Source organism: Balaenoptera ricei, chromosome 20, assembly GCF_028023285.1.
Source record: "Balaenoptera ricei isolate mBalRic1 chromosome 20, mBalRic1.hap2, whole genome shotgun sequence".
NCBI classification, from domain to species: domain Eukaryota; kingdom Metazoa; phylum Chordata; class Mammalia; order Artiodactyla; family Balaenopteridae; genus Balaenoptera; species Balaenoptera ricei.
In genome coordinates this window covers 16,230,239-16,251,366 of record NC_082658.1, presented here as the reverse complement: position 1 = coordinate 16,251,366, position 21,128 = coordinate 16,230,239, and the positions used below count along the sequence as shown (strand labels likewise).

The 21,128-nt window shown below is 37.9% G+C and overlaps 1 protein-coding gene across 1 annotated transcript in view; it reads left to right on the top strand.

Moving 5' to 3' along the window:
* EFCAB13 (EF-hand calcium binding domain 13) overlaps positions 1–21,128 on the top strand; it is a 101,072-nt gene that overhangs the window by 73,900 nt on the left and 6,044 nt on the right. Inside the window, 4 exon segments of the mRNA XM_059908443.1 lie at positions 4,440–4,583; positions 7,795–7,869; positions 12,790–12,937; positions 20,530–20,549. Of these exon segments, the coding sequence (XP_059764426.1) occupies positions 4,440–4,583; positions 7,795–7,869; positions 12,790–12,937; positions 20,530–20,549 (387 nt within the window).

The window sequence follows — 21,128 nt, the reverse complement described above, 5'->3', positions numbered from 1 at the left end:
TTCTCAGCAGCAATGTATGAAGATTCTAGTTTCTTCACATCCTTGTCAACATTTGTTTTTTTAAAATTATAACCAGTAAGTTTGTAGTGGTATCTCACTGTGCTTTTAATTTTGCATTCCCCTAATGACTAATAACGTTGAGTATTTTTGTATATGCTTGCTAGCCATTCAGGTGTCTTTGGTGAAATATGTATTCAAATCTTTTGCCCATTTTTAGAATTCCATTTTGATTTATCTAGCATTTTAGAGTGTATCTCTTTTTATAGCATTTTGGTGGTTGCTCCAGGTATTATATTATATATACATAACTTATCACAGTCTACTGGTGTCATCATTTTACCAGTTCAAATGAAGTATAGAAATCTTATCCACTTTTATGTCCGCTTACCCTCCCCTATGTATGATGTAATTGTCTTAAATATTTCCTTTACATATATTTAAAAACATATCAGACAGTATTATAATTTTTGCTTCAACCATCAAATGTAATTTAAAAACTCAAGAGGAGAAGGAAAGCCTACTATATTTACCCATATTTTGGCTTACTGTTTTCTTTCTTCCTTCCTGATATTCCACAGTTCTTTGTTTTATCCTTTCCTTTCTGTTTAAAGGACTTCCTTTTAGCCATTCATAGGTTTACTGTCAACAGATTCTCTTCGTTTTCTTCCATTTGAGAACATCTTGATTTCCCCTTCATTCCTGAAGAATATTTTTTCTAAGTATGGGATTTGGGTTGCCAGTTCTTTTCTTTCAGCACTTGAAAAATATGGTGCCACTTCTTTCTGATGTCCAAGGTTTCTGAGGGAAATCTTGTCATTCAAATTGTTTTTTTTTCCCCCCTATAGGTAAGGTTTCATTTTTCTTTGACTGCTTTCAAGATTTTTTTCTCTGCATTTAGTTTTCAAAAGTTTAATTATAATGTGTCTTGACATGGATTTCTTTGGCTTTATCCTGTTTGAGTTTCACTTATTTTCTTGGATCTGTAGGTTAATATCTGTTGCTAAAAATTTGGGAATTGTTTAACCATTGTTTCTTTGAGTACCTTTTTAACCATGTTCTCTCTCTCTCCTTCTTCTGAGGCTCTGATTACACCATGTTGGATCTTTCTTTATACTGCTACAGGTCCCGGAGACTCTATTCTTTTTTTTTTTCAGTCTGTTTTCTTTCTGTTGTTCATTGGGTGATTCCTATTGCTGTCTTTCAGTTCATTAATTCTTTCTTCTCTCTCCTCCATTCAGCTGTTGACCCACTGAGCTTATTATTTCAGTTTTCGTAATTTTCAGTTGTAAATATTCCATATGCTTTGAATTGGGCTACATTTGCCTAGAGTAAGGAGCCGATTGTCACAATCTTCATGAAGAAAGTCTAAACCACTTTCTGTTAGCTGGAACTGCTGATACTGAAAGAATAGATGTGACTGGATCTAACTAAGCCTTCTTCTCCTGCTAGTGGTAGGGAGATTCCTGTCCAGGTTATGTTAATACTTTGCGGAAGAAGGAATATACTACTCTTTAAGTGTTATGCTTAGCCAAGAGAGTTTTACAGTGAAGCTGGCCTTTTTTCTTAAGTGTATAACACTTTAGATGCACCCATATCAAAAAAGCATTGTTTGAGTTGAAGCAACAGAGCCCCATGACAAATTGAACCAAAATCTCAAATGTACAGCACTTTACATTCATATTTGAGAAGTTTCCTGCCATTATATCTTTAAATAGATTTTTTGTCCTTTTATCACTCTCTCCTTCTGGAATTCCCATAATGTGTATATTGGTCCATTTAATGGTGTTCCATACATCCCTTAAGCTTTCTTCACTGTTTTTCATTCTTTTTTCTTTTTGTTCTTTTGACTGAATTCTTTCCAGTGACCTGTCTTTTAGTTCACTGCTCCATTCTTCTGCTTGATCCAGTCTGCTGTTTAGCACCTCTAGTGAAATTTTCAGTTATTGTGTTCTTCACCTCTATGATTTCTGTTTGGCACTTTTGAATATTTTCTATCTCTGTGTTGAAATTCTCACTTTGTTCTTGCATTGTTCTCTTGATTTTGATGAGCATCTTTATGAGAGTTATCTATCTTTTTTATTAGAGTTATGAGATTCTCTTTGTTGGAATCTGTGCATTACACAAAGCAAGCACCTCTCTTAGTCTTCATAGACTGGCCTTATACAGGAGAATACCCCTACCAATTAGCCTAGCCAATATTCTTGGGACCTCTACCAACTCTTTCCTTCCCCAGGCTCTAGGACTGGTGAGACAGATGCTGGTCCTTTGGGAGGCCCTGAAGAAGTTGGGGTGCTGGATGCATGAATCAATTCTTTTGCTATCCAGGGGGCAGCTGAGAATTGGCATTTTTTTTTTAATAAATTTATTTATTTATTTATTTATTTATTTATTTATTTATTTATTTATGGCTGTGTTGGGTCTTCGTTTCTGTGCGAGGGCTTTCTCCAGTTGCGGCGAGCTGGGGCCACTCTTCATCGCGGTGCGCGGGACTCTCACTCTCGCAGCCTTTCGTTGCAGAGAACGGCTCCAGACGCGCAGGCTCAGTAGTTGTGGCTCACGGGCCTAGTTGCTCCGCATCATGTGGGATCCTCCCAGACCAGGGCCCAAACCCGTATCCCCTGCATCGGCAGGCAGACTCTCAACCACTGCGCCACCAGGGAAGCCCAGAATTGGCATTTTATATCTACTCACTCTGTGCTGAGCAAGGATCATTGGCATTGACCGGCTTATGTCACCACTTCTGTTCTATCTAGTCTATACTAGACCTATCAGAGCCCCAAGATTGGCAAGATAGAAGCCAGTCTTCTGGGGAGGCCTTTTGGAAAAGTTGGACTGCTGGACATGTGAACCAATTTCTATCTTCCCCTGAGTGAAGCTGGGAGCTAAGGGGTCTCTTTCAGATCATATGGTGCTGCAATGGGGACAGGGTCTCCAGCAAAAGGGTGTCCCACATCTCCCTACCAGCTTCAATGAATCTGGTTTTGCATTCTCCTGGGATGTTAGAGCCTTTCAGTTAGTTTCTCATTTCTCACAAAAGGAATTTATCCATGAATTTTTGCTGAATCAGTGTGTGTGAGGGGAGAAGGGGAGTCCAGGGCTTCCTACTCAACTGTCTTGCTGATGTCACTCCTCTGTTGTTAACTTTTAAATGAGAATTACTTTCACCTGAAACTTTCACAAGATAAGAACATGGTGTCTTATTCCATGTATTTACACATAAGAATCATCTTTTTAAGAATCGTTTTAAGGATCATCTAGTTCAGAAATCATTTTGATCATTCTTTCTTTGCTTTGCAATCCATAATGACTTCCAGTGATTGCTTGAAGAAGATTAACTACTGATGGTGACTTTAATGCTCTCCACTGCCCAACTCCTCACTTTACCTATTCTAATCTACTAGAGAAAACTTATTTGAGTTTAATTTGTTCCAGAGTTCACACACGCACATCTGTCAACTTCCTTAATCCATATATTTATAAGTAATTTCTTTTAAGAAAGTTTTCATTGCAGTAAAAATTTATCAGTTTAAATTTAATGGAGGGAATACTGCCCAAATTTGTGAAGCATGCATTCTAAAGTATTGTAAAAAGACATGTAGCATAGCTGTTTTCAAGTAATGATTTATATTTACAGAAGATAAACTAAGATAAATTTACTGATGACTGAGCCATGTATTGTTACAAAAGCTTATTCCAATTTATCATTTGAGATTGAAGGTTTTCTACTTCTGTTTCTGCTACTAAGAAACAGACTGCTAGGGAATTTTAAATTGTTAGAGAATTAAATGGGGGAAATTATATAATATTTTTGATCCTATGTATTTTTAGTTGTGGTATTGTCAGTGCAATTAAATTGGCACTTCCTTAGATACAAAGGCTATGGGAGAGTGGAATAATATATTTCATACTCTGATTTTATAACTTATTAATTTCCTTTTTTTTAATTTTTAAAAAATTTTTATTTTATTTATTTATTTTTGGCTGTGTTGGGTCTTTGTTGCTGCATGTGGGCTTTCTCTAGTTGTGGTGAGCAGGAGCTACTCTTCGTTGTGGTGCACGGGCTTCTCACTGCGGTGGCTTCTCTTATTGCAGAGCACGGGCTCTAGGCACACGGGGTTCAGTAGTTGTGGCTTGCAGACACTACAGGCAGGCTCAGTAGTTGTGGCGCATGGGCTTCGTTGCTCCACAGCATGTGGGATCTTCCCGGACCAGGGATTGAACCTGTGTCCCCTGCATTGGCAGGCAGATTCTTATCCACTGCGCCACCAGGGAAGCCCTTAATTTTCATATTATTAAAGATTCTGGTAATGCTTCTCACATATAATATTTCTGAAGTTTTTAATATTTTGTTAGTGTGTTAGAACTAAAATTCATCTTACTATTGGTGTTTTGCTTTTGACTTATACTTAATGCTTATTAGCATACTGCTTTATTTTCAGCATTGACTGATGTCATCAAAGCTATTGATAAAATTAAAGATGAAAATATTGATTATGGGGCTCTGAATACTTGTCTTCAAAATTTTGGAGTTTACCTTTCTAAGCCAGAATTTCAGAAGATCACAGAGTTGACTGAAGCTGGTGGTAAGTGATATATTTTCAGGAAAACTGGGTTGATGCATGTGAAAAGAGGATCAGTTTGCTATTCTTTTCCTCAGAATGATGACTTTATAATTTTTGTTAGAAAAAGAGTCCATTAAAATTAAGCCAATACTGAAAAGTACAAAAATACTCAAAAGTACAGCAAGACACTCAAAATCTCATTGTCCAGAAATAAGCAGTCTTAATAGTCTTTTCAAACCTTTTTTTCCTAGGCAAAAATGCAAACAAAAAGAAAGTAGGGTTTGTGATTTTGCTTTCTGATTGACAGAAGTTAGGACAAAAGGTATTAAGTGGGACAAAGAAGGACTGTTTATTATGTCAAAGCTGACAATTCATAATAAAGGTACCAATTTTTTTAGGTGCCTGTAGAACATAGCAGCAACTTTCCTAAAGAGAAAGGGTGAGAGTGAGGTAGAGGGGTGGGTGAGGTTATAGATGAAATAATAATGGCCATAAGTTGATAATATTTGCAACTAGGGAGAGTTCATGAGTGTGCATTGCCATATACTTTTTTTTTAAATTTATTTATTTTATTTATTTATTTTTTTGGCTGTGTTGGGTCTCCATTGCTGCACGCAGGCTTTCTCTAGTTGTGGTGAGCGGGGTCTACTCTTTGTTGCAGTGCATGGGCTTCTCATTGTGGTGGCTTCTCTTCTTGTGGCGCACAGGCTTGAGGCGCGTGGGCTTCAGTAGTTGTGGCACATGGCCTCGGTAGTTGTGGTACGCAGGCTCTAGAGCACAGGCTCAGTAGTTGTGGCACATGGGCTTAGTTGCTCCGTGGCATGTGGGATCTTCCCAGACCAGGGCTCGAACCCGTGTCCCCTGCATTGGCAGGTGGATTCTTAACCACTGCACCACCAGGGAAGTCCACCATATACTTTCTATTTTGTATATATTTACAATTTTTCATAATAAAAAGTAGGGGTGTGTGTGTGTGTGTGTGTGTGTGTGTGTGTGTGTGTGTGTGTGGTGTTGAAGGAGACCAGCTTTCTTGGATATCAAGTCTCGTTATAAAGCTATAGTAATTTAAACAGTGTGAGAATGGCACAGGGATAGAGAAATTGACCAATAGGACAAGATAAGGAACTTCCAAATCTATCTACATACATATATGGCAACATATATAATGAGATGTTAGATCACAGCAGGGAAAAGAATGCCACTTAATAAATGGTGCTGGAATAATTATTCAAATGGAAAAAAATGGAATTGGATCCTTATCTATATACCATATTCAGTAATAATTTCCAGATGTGAACAGTAAAAGTTTTAGGAAAAAAAGAAGAAAAATTTTCTGTTAGAGTTAGGAGGGATTTTTTTAAAAAATACAAAATCACTAAGCAGAAGAGAAAAGATTGATAAATTTGGTTACATTAAAATTAAGAACTTCTCTTTACTAAAACATAATACAAGGAGAACAAGCCACAAACTGAGTAAAGATTATTTGCAACACTTATAACAACAAAGGATTGTTGTAGAGAATATATAGGGAACCCCTATAAATTAACAACCCAATAGAAAAATGGCTAAATTTCAAGAACAGTCATTTCCAGGTGAAGAAACACAAATTGCTAATAATCATATGAAAAGCTTCTCAACATCATTAGTAATCAGGGAAATGCAAAATTTAGGTCACAGTGAGATAACTTTTTATACCCACTAAATTGGTAAAAATTAAGATGTCTGTTAATCTAAGTGTTGGTAAATATGGTGAAAGTGATAAAACAACTTTGAAAAACATTATGTAGTATTTTGTAAGGTTTTCATATCCCTGTAGCTTAGAAAAATCCACTTTTAACTATAAATTCAAGGAAATCTCTTGCACTGATTTACAAGGAGACATATTCAAGAATGTTCATGGCAACACTGATCTTAATAGTAACAACAAAAAAAGAAACAACATGATCAGTGACAGAATGTATAAATTGTGGTATATACCTTTGCTGTATAATGGAATACTAATGGTGTACACATTAGTGAAAATGAACATAGCAATATAGCATATGGATGATTGTTAGATATAAAATATTGAATGACAAAAGCAAGTCTCAGATTGCTATAGTGTAACAAAAGCTTGAAAACAAAATTAAAAATAATTTATTTATCCAGTTACAAATTATATGTAAAAGAGCAAAAGATTGGTAAATTTTAAAAATTCAGTAATATTCTCTTTGTGGGGGAAGCAGGATAATGGAATGGGAAAAGCACAGAGGCAATGGTATTAATAATCTTCTTCAGCTGGGTGGTGGCTTCCCAGTGGTTTGATTTATAATCACGCTTCATAACGAATATATGTTGCAAATATTTAGAAAGTTATATGTTCCTGTTAGGGAATGTAAATCTTAACTAACTCTATAATTCCCCCAGAATTTTTCAAGGTCTCATTTTTTTTGTCTCCAAAAATTTGGCTAAGAATACAAAGTGATTTGGTGCTCTTTGAAGTGAACGCTCAAAAATATTTAATATTGGGAATAGGAAGTATACTGTGCTGTATTTTTTACAGTGCATTAGAATTTTTTTTCTCAGTGGGGTAAGCAAAGGACTAGGGTTATCAAAAGCTCATTATATTTATATAAAACCTTTATATCTGGCCTTAGAAAATTCTTAGAAATATTTTATCCATTCTAACATTGGGATATTATGAAGAGTTATACATAATCAAGGAAAGCCATTGTCTAGGTATAAAATGACTATTAAGATGTTTAATGGTTTCAATAGTATACTAGAGTAAAGATATCAATGTGAATGTTAGCCTGATGTAGAAGAAACAGAGAGTCAAGAGAGCTCGCTTCTAATTCCTGATCTTGCATTTCCTACTGTGAACGTAGAAAAAAAATCATATCACGTATAAGTGTTTTCTTTTAAACATGTAAAATAACATACTAATTCTTTACCTACATATTTTACTGAGTTGTTGCAAGACCAAGACAATATAAGTTTAAAGTTAAAAATGTTGTACACTTGTGACTAGAAGGATTTTGATAAATTTTCTTGGTATTTTCAGGGTTTAGCTTTTGCCTGTAAATTGAATTGCTTTTCCCCCTTATACCCATATATCTTAGTGGTTAGTATTAGCTGTTGGATATAATTATGTTATCTCCCTGAATATATAACTTATTTTATATAATTCAGTATTTATCATAATAATTTAATACTTGAAGGTACTGAAGAAAATGTGTTCTTTTCCCTTCAGAAACAAAAAAAGTGAATTTTAAAGAATTCGTTGATACTATGATGAGCAACACGGAACGCTTCTCTGAAAAATTATGTTAGAACATCGTATCTTGTGCTTTTTGTGGACTAAATGGTTTGACAGATTTTAGAAGAGTATAATGTATTAAAAGAGCTAGCCGTCCTAAAGATCATCAGACAAATAAATGCCTGGCTTCCTGCTATGTTTGATCTTAATCTTCTCCATTACTGATTCCTAAATTTAGAACTTCCACAAGCAAATGAATTGAAAGCTATCATAATCTTACTGTTCAACCTCATACTTTATTATAAAGAGCTAGAACCACATATATGAAATTCATATTTTGGGAAGGTTTAAAATGTTTTCTTACTTTGGGAAAGTGATGCCATCTAGTGACCATAGCTGAGTGCTATAATGCAGAATTTCTGGTTTCAGCTGTTCATATTTTTTTTCATCTTCCACTTTATTCAATAACATTTATTGAGCCATTACTATGTACCAGATTATATGTTAAGCTGTGAGAGTGCTAAGATGAAGAAGACAGTCTTTGTCACTAAGAAGCTCACTATAAAAAAATGTAAGGTCATATATGTATATTGCAGTGAAGTTAGTACTTTGAAGATTGGGGCTAAAAGTAGGATTGTGTTTTGTGCCACATATTAGGTAATAGTGCACTTAAAGTAACAGCTATTTTTACCTTATATATCAATTTAATTTGTCTCCTATACAAGGAAACACAATTGATTAATTGGATGAAAGGATTATTTGCATTGTCAGGCACTTTTCCTAGGAATTTCAGTTTCATGGAGATAAAAAATTTTATTAGCACAGGGTTGTATAATATCTTATTCATATCTGTAGTTATATTTCCTTTCTCACTCTTTTTCTTCAAGTACTTTTTAAATTAAAGTAAATGCCAATAGAAAATAATTTTAATAAAACCATTTCAAGCACATCCAATGACTGGACATATATTTTTACATTGTGTACTCATTCAGATTTTATGTAAGCCACTTGATCATTCCATGTGGCTGTCATAGAATTTTAGTTTTTATTCTTTTATCTTGGTTTTTATTCATTTACTTAATTTTATTTTTTGTAGTTTACAAGATAATGGCTATAATTCCTTGTGCTATACAATATATCTTTGTTGCTTATCTATTTTATACATAGTAGTTTGTATCTCTTAATCCCATACAGCTGTCTTGTCCCATCCCCCTCTTCCCTCTTGCCTCTCCCCACTGATAACCACTAGTTTGTTTTCTATAACTGTGAGTTTGGTTTTGTTCTGCTGTATACATTCATTTGTTTTATTTTTCAGATTCCACACAAAAGTGATTTCATACAGTATTTGTCCTTCTCTGTCTGACATTTCACTAAGCATCATATTCTCTAGATCCATCCAAATTGTTGCAAATTTTGTTCTTTTTTATGGCTGAGTAATATTCCATTTTGTGTGTGTGTGTGTGTGTGTGTGTGTGTGTGTGTGTGTGTTGTGTGTGTGTGTATACACACACATACCATTTCCTCTTTATCCATTTATTTGTTGATGGACACTTAGGTTGCTTCCATATTCTTGGCTATTGTAAATAGTGCTGCTGTGAACATTGGGGTGCATATATCTTTTGAAATTAGTGTTTTCTGTTTTTCCAAATATATACCCAGGAGTGAAATTGCTGGACATATGGTAGTTCTATTTTAGCTTTTTGAGGAACCTCCATGCTGTTTTCCTCAGTGACTGCAACAAATTACATCCCCACCAACAGTGTACAAGGGTTCCCGTTTCTCTATATCCTTGCTGATATTTGTTATTTGTGGACTTTTTGATGATAACCATTCTGACAGGTGTGAGGTGATATCTCACTGTGGTTTTGATTTGCATTTCTTTAATAATTAGTGATGTTGAGCTTCTTTTCACGTGCCTTTTAGCCATCTGTATGTCTTCTTTGGAAAAACCTCTATTCAGGGCTTCTGCCCATTTTTTGATTGGGTTGTTTTAAACTGGTAGTCATTTAAGTTCAAACACATTCTAAAAGGTCTACAGATTTTACTCACCTCCCCCACATTTTGTGTTTTTGATGTCATATTTTGCATCTTCATGTTTATCTCTCAACTGTTTATTGTACTTATAGTTGCTATTACATTTTTTTCCAGATGGTATTCTTCTGTATCACTTTAGTCTGCCAGTCATTCCTTCTAGTATTTTTTTTTATTTCAACTATTGAATTCTTCATTTCTGATTAAGTCTTTTTTATATTTTCTAGTTCCTTGTTAAATTTTTCACTGTTCATCTATTCTTTTCCCTAATTCAGTTAACATTTTTATTACCAATGCTTTGAATTCTTTATCTGGTTAATTGTTTATTTGTTTCATTATTAATTTTTTTCAGGGGTTTTCTTTGGCTCTTTCAATTGAGAGCAATTCCTCTGCCTTTTCATTTTGCTTAACTTTCTCTGCCTCTGTTTAGGTAAAACAGTTACCTACTGTGGTCTTGAAGGGGTTTTCTTATGTGGGGGCATCCCTATACAGACAGGGTGTGCACAATACCTTTGGTGGGAGAGCTGGATTTGGCATGGACACAGGTCGCATCTTTTCTCAGAGTGTGCTGGCAGCTATCGCCTGGTAGGGGTGGGGCTAGAGATGCAGGGGCTAGAGATGGAGTGAGGTGTGAGGTAGGACTTCTCTGCTCAGTGGCCATCACTGCCCTATCAGGGCGGGGTTTGATCCCAAGTTGCTGAAGCAGAAGCCCTGAGGGTTGGGCCAGGCGTGGCTCTGTTCTCTTTAAGTGTGTGCTTTCCCTTCTTTCTGCTCCGGGACCCTTGCCTGAAAGGGGAGGAGAGCTGAAGCAAGTGGGGTCCATGCAGGTTCTCGGCTTGTATCGGTCACAGACAGAGGTCTGAGGTATCTCCAATATGCTACCTGTGCAGAGGCCAGCAATTGTTTCCGTCACTCCACTCAGATGCAGTATTGGGTGCAAGTCTACTTTGTCCTTCACATCCGATCACTGCCCCCAGCCTCCACTGCCCCCACCCTGTTGTGGAGCCACACCACAGGGCAGGCGGGGCCTGTGTGGACTCTCAGGGTGTATTGGGGGTGAGCTGTGGTAGAGTGGCCACCCTCAAAGAACTGGACTGTTCCTGATGTGTTGCTTGCGTAAGCACCAGCAAATATAATTGATATTATATCAATTAAGAATATCATTGATATTCTTAATTTAGCATTAGAATATGTTTTATGTTTGAGGTTGAAGGGGAATCTGGCAATTCTCAGTCTACCATATTGCCAGTTCTCTCTTTAAAAGCACTCATTCGGGTTTTTGACCTTGCCACTTCATACTAGCTTTTTACGAAAAGTTAAATCTCATCTTGCTAAATCCAATGGTCAATTTTCTGTCTTTATCTTGTTTACCTCTAGCAGGTTTTAATATGTTTCTTCTTAAAAATTTCTCTTCTCCTGTCTTCTGTGACACTGTAGTCTCCTAATGTCCCTCTCATCTTATTGGCTCTTCCTTTTTTAAAAAAAAATGAGGTATAATTGACATTGTGTAAGTTTAAGGTGTGCAATCTGTTGATTTGATACACTTATACATTGCAGTATGATTACCACCGTGGTGTTTAACTAACACCTCCATCACATCACATAAATATTATTTCTTTTTTGTGGTGAGAACATTTAAGATTTAGTCTCTTAGCAACTTTCAAGTGTATAATACAGTATTAACTAAAATCACAATGCTGTGCATTAGATCCCCAGGGCTCATTAATCTTCTAATTGCAAGTTAGTATCCTTTCACCAACATCTCCCCAGTTCCCCCACTCCCCAACCCCTGGTAACCACCATTCTATTCTCTGTTTCTATGAGTTCTGCTTTTTTAGATTCCACATATAAGTGAGATCTTAGAGTATTTGTCTTTCTCTGTCTGACTTATCTCACTTAAAGTAATACCCTCAAGTTCACAAATGGCAGAATTTCCTTCTTCTCGTGGCTAAATAATATCCCATTGTATATATACCCCTTCCTTTTTGGTCTTGTTTGCTGGCTGCTTCTTTTCTGGATGACTTTTAAATATTAGTGTGATCCCAGATTCCATTCTGAGTCCCATTCTCTAAGGCTTTTCCTGAGTGATCTTATTGCTTTAAAATAATATCTGTATCCTTTTGACACCCTATTTATCTCAAACTTAATGTGTATGAAAAAGAATTCTTATTCTTTCCCTGGTCTTTCCTATGTCAGCTGTTGATACCACTCTCCACCCAGTTGCTCAGGTCTCAAACCTATAAGTTCTTCATGGCCCCCGCCCCCTTAGACTGTTATTCAGTTCATCATTAAATACTCTCAGCTTCATGCTCAAAATGTATCCTGTATTTGTTCACTTCTCCTTATCTCTATCACTTTCACCCTTGTTGAAACCACTATCATTTTTTTTTGTGACCTACTACAATAGCTTCCTAACTGCTTGATCTTCAGAAAGTTCATTGTCTACATAGCAACAGAGTGATCTTTTATACTTTTGTAATATGATAACTCCACTCCCCTGTTAAAGCTTTCCAAAGGTTTTCTATTGGAATTTTAATCAAACAAAATTTCCTTCCATGGTCTGCGGTGGTATATTAAAGAGGAAGTAGTTATTCAGGAAAGAATTTTTTGGGGAGATATAGAGCAAAAGCTATTTAATTCATGGTTTTATCAGTTGGACATGTTTGTGAATTCAGCCTTTTGTAAATCTATAGTTCAATGGAAGTTATTCTTTATAATGATTATTTAGAGGTGCAGACACTATAAGTTCGTGAAATATTTTAGAATCTTCAAAGATATACTTAATTTTGTGTTATTTTATTCTGCTTTAATATTTGAAAATTGGCAATTAATTTATACTGTATTTGTTACTCTTCTTAACCATAAAAATGTCAATTCCTAACTATTCCAGATAATACTTTACTGTATTAACTTCCTGAACAAGTATGTTGTAAAACTTGTGTTTTATGTACCCTTTAGTATTGCCTGATACTATTGAAAACCTCCACAATCTTAGCAAAGAGAAGATGAGTGCTCCTGACCTGTGGAATGCTCTGTCTAGTTTGAAAAGTAATTTAAAAAAAGACGAATTCCTAGCTGCACTGAAGTTAGCAACAGTTAATGATGAGTATTCCAAATACTAAAATTAAAAGATGTATGGTTTTATCTTCTATCAATCTTTATTTGTCCTTGTATCTTGTATTTGACTGATATGCCAATATATACATTTAGGAAATATAAAGAAAGTTCAGATTGTTTGACTGTTCTATAGAAAAATATTAATATCTAATGTATTATTACTCTACATTGATCAAATATGTATTGACTGTAACCGGATGAGGCCAGCAAGTTTGGCTCCTTGCTGATTGAAAGGCCAATACTCAAGAGACAAGTGTTGGTGGAAAAGGAAAAGTTGTTTTATTCGGGAGGCCAGCAACCTGGGAAGATGGTGGACCAATGTCCTAGGACCAACTCCAAGTTGTTGGTTAGGAGACAAAGGTTTTAAAATCAGTGTGGGGGAGGGGGCTGCAGGGTGTGTGAACAGCTTGTGCACAATCTCGGATTGGTTGGTATCAAGGTAAAGTTTCAGGCAACACCAGTCCTCTGGCTTTAATTGGTTTGGGTTCTATGTGCTTGCAGTTAGCAGTTTTCATCTGAGGGGGGTCTGCTTCCTGTAAAAACAACTGAGGAATATGTGTTAGGCCTTTATCGATATCTTCAGGGAACTGGGAGCTCAGTGACTCTGCTGTGTGGCTGGTTTGTAGTCTAAATTATTACCAGTTTCCTGGCCCAACAGATAGCTATTCTTTGTTTTTACATCTTCACATTTCATAATCATTAACTTTTTTTTTTTAACATCTTTATTGGAGTATAATTGCTTTACATTGTTGTGTTAGTTTCTGCTGTGTAACAAAGTGAATCAGCTATACGTATACTTATATCCCCATATCCCTTCCCTCTTGCATCTCCCTCCCACCCTCCCTATCGCACCCCTCTAGGTGGTCAAAAGGCACTGTGCTGATCTCCCTGTGCTATGCAGCTGCTTCCCACTAGCTATCTATTTTACATTTGGTAGTGTATATATGTCCATGCCACTCTCTCACTTCGTCCCAGCTTACCCTTCCCCATCCCGGTGTCCTTAAGTCCATTCTCTACATCTGCCTCTTTATTCCTGTCTGGCCCCTAGGTTCTTCAGAACCACTTTTTTTTTAGAGTCCATATATATGTGTTAGCATATGATATTTATTTTTCTCTTTGTGACTTACTTCACTCTGTATGACAGATTCTAGGTCCATTCACCTCACTACAAATAACTCAATTTTGAGTTATTTTGAGTCAGTTTTACTTCTTCTTTTCCAATTTGGATTCCTTTTATTTCTTTTTCTTCTCTGATTGCTGTGGCTCTAACTTCCAAAACTATGTTGAATAATAGTGGTGAGAGTGGGCAGCCTTGTCTTGTTCCTGATCTTAGAGGAAATGGTTTCAGTTTTTCACCATTGAGAATGATGTTGGCTGTGGGTTTGTCATATATGGCCTGTATTATGTTGAGGTAAGCTCCCTCTGTGCCTACTTTCTGGAGAGTTTTTATCATAAATGGGTGTTGAATTTTGTCAAAAGCTTTTTCTGCATCTGTTGAGATGATCATATGGTTTTTCTCCTTCAATTTGTTAATATGGTGTATCACATTGATCGATTTGCATATGTTGAAGAATCCTTGCATTCTTGGGATAAACCCCACTTGATCACGACGTATGATCCTTTTAATGTGCTGTTGGATTCTGTTTGCTAGTATTTTCTTGAGGATTTTTGCATCTATGTTCATCAGTGATATTAGCCTGTATTTTTCTTTTTTTGTGACATCTTTGTCTGGTTTTGGTATCGGGGTGATGGTGGCCTCATAGAATGAGTTTGGGAGTGTTCCTCCCTGTGTTATGTTTTGGAAGAGTTTGAGAAGGATGGGTGTTAGCTCCTCTCTAAATGTTTGATAGAATTCGCCTGTGAAGACATCTGGTCCTGGACTTTTGTTTGTTAGAAGATTTTTAACCACAGTTTCAATTTCAGTGCTTGTGATTGGTCTGTTTCTATTTTCTATTTATTCCTGGTTCAGTCTCGGAAGGTTGTGCTTTTCTAAGAATTTGTCTATTTCTTCCAGGTTGTCCATTTTATTGGCATGTAGTTGCTTGTAGTAATCTCTCATGATCGTTTGTAGTTCTGCAGTGGCAGTTGTTACTTCTCCTTTTTCATTTCTAGTTCTGTTGATTTGAGTCTTCTCCCCTTTTTTCGTGATGAGTCTGGCTAAGGGTTTATCAATTTTGTTTATCTTCTCAAAGAACCAGCTTTTAGTTTTATTGATCTTTGCTATCATTTACTGCATTTCTTTTTCATTTCTTTCTGATCTAAGCTTATGATTTCTTTCCTTCTACTAACTTTGGGGTTTTTTTGTTCTTCTTTCTCTAATTGCTTTAGATGTAAGTTAGGTTGTTTATTTGAGATGTTTCTTGTTTCTTGAGGTAGGATTGTATTGCTCTAAACTTCCCTCTTAGAACTGCTTTTGCTGCATCCCATAGGTTTCGGGCCATCGTGTTTTTTTTGTTGTTGTTGTTGTTGTTTTTTAAACTTTGGGTTTATTTATTTATTTATTTATGGCTGTGTTGGGTCTTCGTTTCTGTGCGAGGGCTTTCTCTAGTTGTGGCAAGTGGGGGCCACTCTAAATTGCGGTGCGCGGGCCTCTCATTATCGCGGCCTCTCTTGTTGCGGAGCACAGGCTCCAAACGCACAAGCTCAGTAATTGTGGCTCACGGGCCTAGTTGCTCCGCGGCATGTGGGATCTTCCCAGACCAGGGCTCGAACCCATGTCCCCTGCATTGGCAGGCAGACTCTCAACCACTGCGCCACCAGGGAAGCCCCTGGCCATCGTGTTTTAATTGTCATTTGTTTCTAGGTATTTTTTGATTTCCTCTTTGATTTCTTCAGTGATCTCTTGGTTATTTAGTAGTGTATTGTTTAGCCTCCATGTGTTTGTATTTTTTGCAGTTTTTTTCCTGTAATTAATATCTAGGCTCATAGCGTTGTGGTCGGAAAAGATACTTGATACTATTTCAATTTTCTTAAATCTACCAAGGCTTGATTTGTGACCCAAATCACAAATCTATCCTGGAGAATGTTCCAGGAGCACTTGAGAAGAAAGTGTATTCTGTTGTTTTTGGATGGAATGTACGATAAATATCAATTAAGTCCCTCTTGTTTAATGTGTCATTTAAAGCTTGTGTTTCCTTATTTATTTTCATTTTGGTTGATCTGTCCACTGGTGAAAGTGGGGTGTTAAAGTCCCCTACTGCTATTGTGTTACTGTCGATTTCCCCTTTTATGGCTGTTAGCATTTGCCTTATGTATTGAGGTGCTCCTATGTTGGGTGCATAAATATTTACAATTGTTATATCTTCTTCTTGGATTGATCCTGTGATCATTATGTAGTGTCCTTCTTTGTCTCCTGTCATAGTCTTTATTTTAAAGTCTATTTTATCTGATATAAGAATTGCTACTCCAGCTTTCTTTTGATTTCCATTTGCATGGAATATCTTTTTCCATCCCCTCACTTTCAGTCTGCATGTGTCCTTAGGTCTGAAGTGGGTCTCTTGTAGACAGCATATATATGGGTCTTGTTTTTGTATCCATTCAGCCAGTCTATGTCTTTTGGTTGGAGCATTTAATCCGTTTCCATTTAAGGTAATTATCGATATGTATGTTCCTGTTACCATTTTCTTAATTGTTTTGGGTTTGTTATTGTAGGTCTTTTCCTTCTCTTGTGTTTGCTGTGTAGAGAAGTTCCTTTAGCATTTGTTGTAAAGCTAGTTTGGTGGTGCTGAATTCTCTTAGCTTTTGCTTGTCTGTAAAGATTTTAATTTCTCCCTCAAATCTGAATGAGATCCTTGGTGGGTAGAGTAATCTTGGTTGTAGGTTTTTCCCTTTCATCACTTTAAATATGTCCTGCCACTCCCTTCTGGCTTGCAGAGTTTTTGCTGAAAGATCAGCTGTTAACCTTATGGGGATTCCCTTGTATGTTATTTGTTGCTTTTCCCTTCCTGCTTTTAATATTTTTTCTTTGTGTTTAATTTTTGATAGTTTGATTAATATGTGTCTTGGCTTGTTTCTCCTTGGATTTATCCTGTATGGGACTCTCCGCGCTTCCTGGACTTGATTCACTATTTCCTTTCCCATATTAGGGAAGTTTTCAACTATCATCGCTTCAAATATTTTCTCAGTCCCTTTCTTTTTCTCTTCTTCTTTTGAGACCCCTATAATTTGAATGTTGGTGTGTTTAATGTTGTCCCAGAGGTCTCTGAGGCTGTCCTCAATTCTTTTCATTCTTTTTTCTTTATTCTGCTCTGTAGTAGTTATTTCCACTATTTTATCTTCCAGGTCACTTATCCGTTCTTCTGCCTCAGTTGTTCTGCTATTGATTTCTTCTAGAGAATTTTTAATTTCATTTATTGTGTTGTTCATCAATGTTTGTTTGCTCTTTAGTTCTTCTAGTTCCTTATTAAACTTTTCTTGTATTTTCTCCATTCTATTTCCAAGGTTTTGGATCATCTTTACTACCATTTCTCTGAATTCTTTTTCAAGTAGACTGCCTATTTCCTCTTCATTTGTTTGGTCTGGTGGGTTTTTACCTTGCTCCTTCATCTGCTGTGTATTTCTCTGTCTTCTCATTTTGCTTAACTTACTGTGTTTGGGGTCTGCTTTTTGCAGGCTGCAGGGTCATAGTTCCCCTTGTTTTTGGTGTCTGCCCCCAGTGGGTAATGTTGGTTCAGTAGGTTGTGTAGGCTTCCTGGTGGAGGGGACTGGTGACTGTGTTCTGCTGGATGAGTCTGGATCTTGTCTTTTTGTTGAGCAGAACCACGTCTGGTGGTGTGTTTTGGGGTGTCCTTGAGCTTATTATGATTTTAGGCAGCCTCTCTCCTATTGGGTGGGTTTGTGTTCCTGTCTTGCTAGTTGTTTGGCATGGGGTGTCCCGCACTGGAGCTTGCTGGTTGTTGAGTAGAGCTGGGTCTTAGTGTTGAGACGGAGATCTCTGGGAGAGCTCTCGCCGATTGATATTACGTGGGGCCAGTTGGTCTCTGGTGGTCCAATGTCCTGAATTCGGCTCTCTCACCTCAGAGGCTCAGGCCTGACAGCCAGCTGGAGCACCAAGACCCTCTCAGCCACACAGCTCAGAAGAAAAGGAAGAAAAAAAAGAAAGAAAGAAAAATAAAATAAAATAAAACATTATTAAAATAAAAATTTTTTTTAAATATTAAAATAAGAAAATTTTAACAAGTAATAAAAAAAGGAAAAAAAAAGAAAAGAGCAACCAAACCCATAAGCAAATCCACCAATGCTAGTAAGTGCTAACAACTAAACTAAGATAAACATAAAAATCAGAAACTGGTTAGTTGCATACAGCAAACTCCAAGTCTACAGTTGCTCCCAAAGTCCACTTCCTCTATTTTGGGATGATTCTTTATCTATTCAGGTATTCCACAGATGCAGGGTACATCAAGTTGATTGTGGAGATTTAATCCACTGCTTCTGAGGCTGCACGGAGAAATTTCTCTTTCTCTTCTTTGTTTGCACAGCTCCTGGGGTTCAGCTTTGGATTTGGCCCTGCCTCTGCATGTGGGTCGCCCTCTCGCATCTGTTCTTCTCCCAGACAGGAGGGGGTTGAAGGAGTGGCTGTTAGGGGGCTCTGGCTCACTCAGGCTGGGGGGAGGGAGGGGTACAGAATGCGGGGGCGGTAGCCTGCGGCAGCAGAGGCCAGCATGATGTTGCAATAGCTTGAGGCATGCGGTGTGTTCTGCTGGAGAAGTTGTCCCTGGATCACGGGACCCTGGCAGTGGCGGGCTGCACAGGCTCCCGGGAGGGGAGGTGTGGATAGTGACCTGGGCTCGCACACAGGATTCTTGGTGGCTGCAGCAGCAGCATTAGCATTTCCTGCCCATTTCTCGTGCCCGCACTGATAGCTGCAGCTCATGCCCGTCTCTGGAGCTTGTTTAGGTGGTGCTCTGCCTTCTGTGGGCAGACAGGGAAGGAATCCCCTTACCTTGCACACCCCAAAACAATGGTCTCTTGACTCTTAAGCAGTTCCAGACTTTTTCCCAACTCCCTCTCATTTAGCTGTGGTGCATTAGCCCCCTTCAGGCTGTGTTCACACAACCAACCCCTCCTCTCCCTGGGTCCTCTCCCTGGGATCTGACCTCCAAAGCCCGAGCCTCAGCTCCCAGCCCCCACCCGCCCCGGCAGGTGAGCAGACAAGCCTCTCAGCCTGGTGAGTGCTGGTCGGCACCGATCCTCTGTGCGGGAATCTCTCTGCTTTGCCCTCTGCACCCCTGTTGCTGTGCTCTCCTCTGTGGCTCCGAAGCTTCCCCCCACCCCGCCCACCCCTTGTCTCTGCCAGTGAAGGGGCTTCCTAGTGTGTGGAAACTTTTCCTCCTTCACAGCTCCCTCCCAGAGGTGCAGGTCCTGTCCCTAGTCTTTTGTCTCTGTTTTTTCTTTTTTCTTTTACCCTACCCAGGTACATGGGGAGTTTCTTGCCTTTTAGGAAGTTTGAGGTCTTCTGCCAGCATTCAGTAGGTGTTCTGTAGGAGGTGTTCCACATGTAGATGTATTTTTGATGTATTTGTGGGGAGGAAGGTGATCTCCACATCTTACTCCTCCGCCATCTTGAAGGTCCTCCTCATAGTCATTAACTCTTGAGCCAGCCTTTTGAGACTCCGGGGAAGCCTGGGAGAGTAAAGCTTTTCTACATATAAGAGGCAGGTGGGGGCTTCCCTGGTGGCGCAGTGGTTGAGAATCTGCCTGCCAATGCAGGGGACACGGGTTCGAGCCCTGGTCTGGGAAGATCCCACATGCCGCGGAGCAACTGGGCCCGTGAGCCACAACTACTGAGCCTGCATGTCTGGAGCCTGTGCTCCACAACAAGAGGCTGCAACAGTGAGAGGCCCGCACACCGCGATGAAGAGTGGCCCCCACTTGCCGCAACTAGAGAAAGCCCTCGCACAGAAACGAAGACCCAACACATCCATAAATTAATTAATTAATTAATTTAAAAAAAAAAAAAAAGAGGCAGGTGGAGGACAGTGGGAGGGGTGGGGGTGGGGGGTTCTGTCCTGGGAAGGTGGAAGGCCCCACAGGGTCCTGCTTGGTTACATGACTACTTTCAAGTTGTGTAACATGTTACTGGAAAACAGTATATCCCCGTGAACAACAGAACGCAGAGGGGGTTGTTAGGAAATGTTTTATATTCCAGTTTTATATTAACACTACTTGGGATAGTCAACTATTTTGTTGAAATAAGCTTTTATTTAATTTGCTAGGAAAACACACCTGCTGGTGGCTACCACCTCTACTTAGTTAGCAAGTAAAAAATGATTCAAACGAAACAAAAAAATAAAGTTCACAAAAGTACTGTAAAACAAAGACCATAGATTAAAATTTTAAAAATAAATACTCCATTATTTACTGCTGATATTCTGCATGTAGGAAAGAAAGAGTCCACAGCTACATGTGATCATTTCTACTCTCTCGTATTCTTAGTACCTTGAAGTTACAAATGTACTTTTATACTCTTTTGTATGGAATGTTTATGCAGGACTAGCCTAGTAACATGAGCGTGCTGTCCAGGGTCTTTGTCAAAGAACTGTCTTTCTCTGTGAGAGTTGTTACCCCCTTTTCTCTGCTAAGCTCCTGTTTAATTGAGGCTGGTAATTTTGGACTTTAAGTATGTTGATTGTTTTCCTTATTGGGATATTTGAGGTGAGAAGGGTTGATGAAAACAGAAGGGTATTAATTACCTGGTAATAGGGATTTTTACCCCCTCTCTTTTCCTCTGTGGCAAAGCTTCAGGTTCTTTTGATACAGTGAGTGGAAGTTGTAGGCAACATGTATCAGAGAAAGTATTATATAGCATTTATTTTAATCAGACCAATAAAATATTTTATGAGTTATAAAAATAACTCAGCTATCAATAAAATTACTTTTTGTGATAATAAAACCCCATATATTGTATCCTATTCATTATTGTATACTTGTGAAGCAAAAATACAGTGTGTAAAATGTAGATTATTTTACCATCCAAATCCAAATATATACGTGATACTAAAAACTGTATGGGCACCCCATCTGTCATACTATTTCTTCTTTTAGCATTAAGCCTTCTGCACAAAGTGACTTAGTTCTTATTTTAATGTGGTGGTTTGCAAAGTTTTGAAATTTGTTATTTTTGTTTTTGTTTTTTTTGTTTATATTTGGTGCTGTTAAAGCAGTAGAATCCTTTTGTTCCA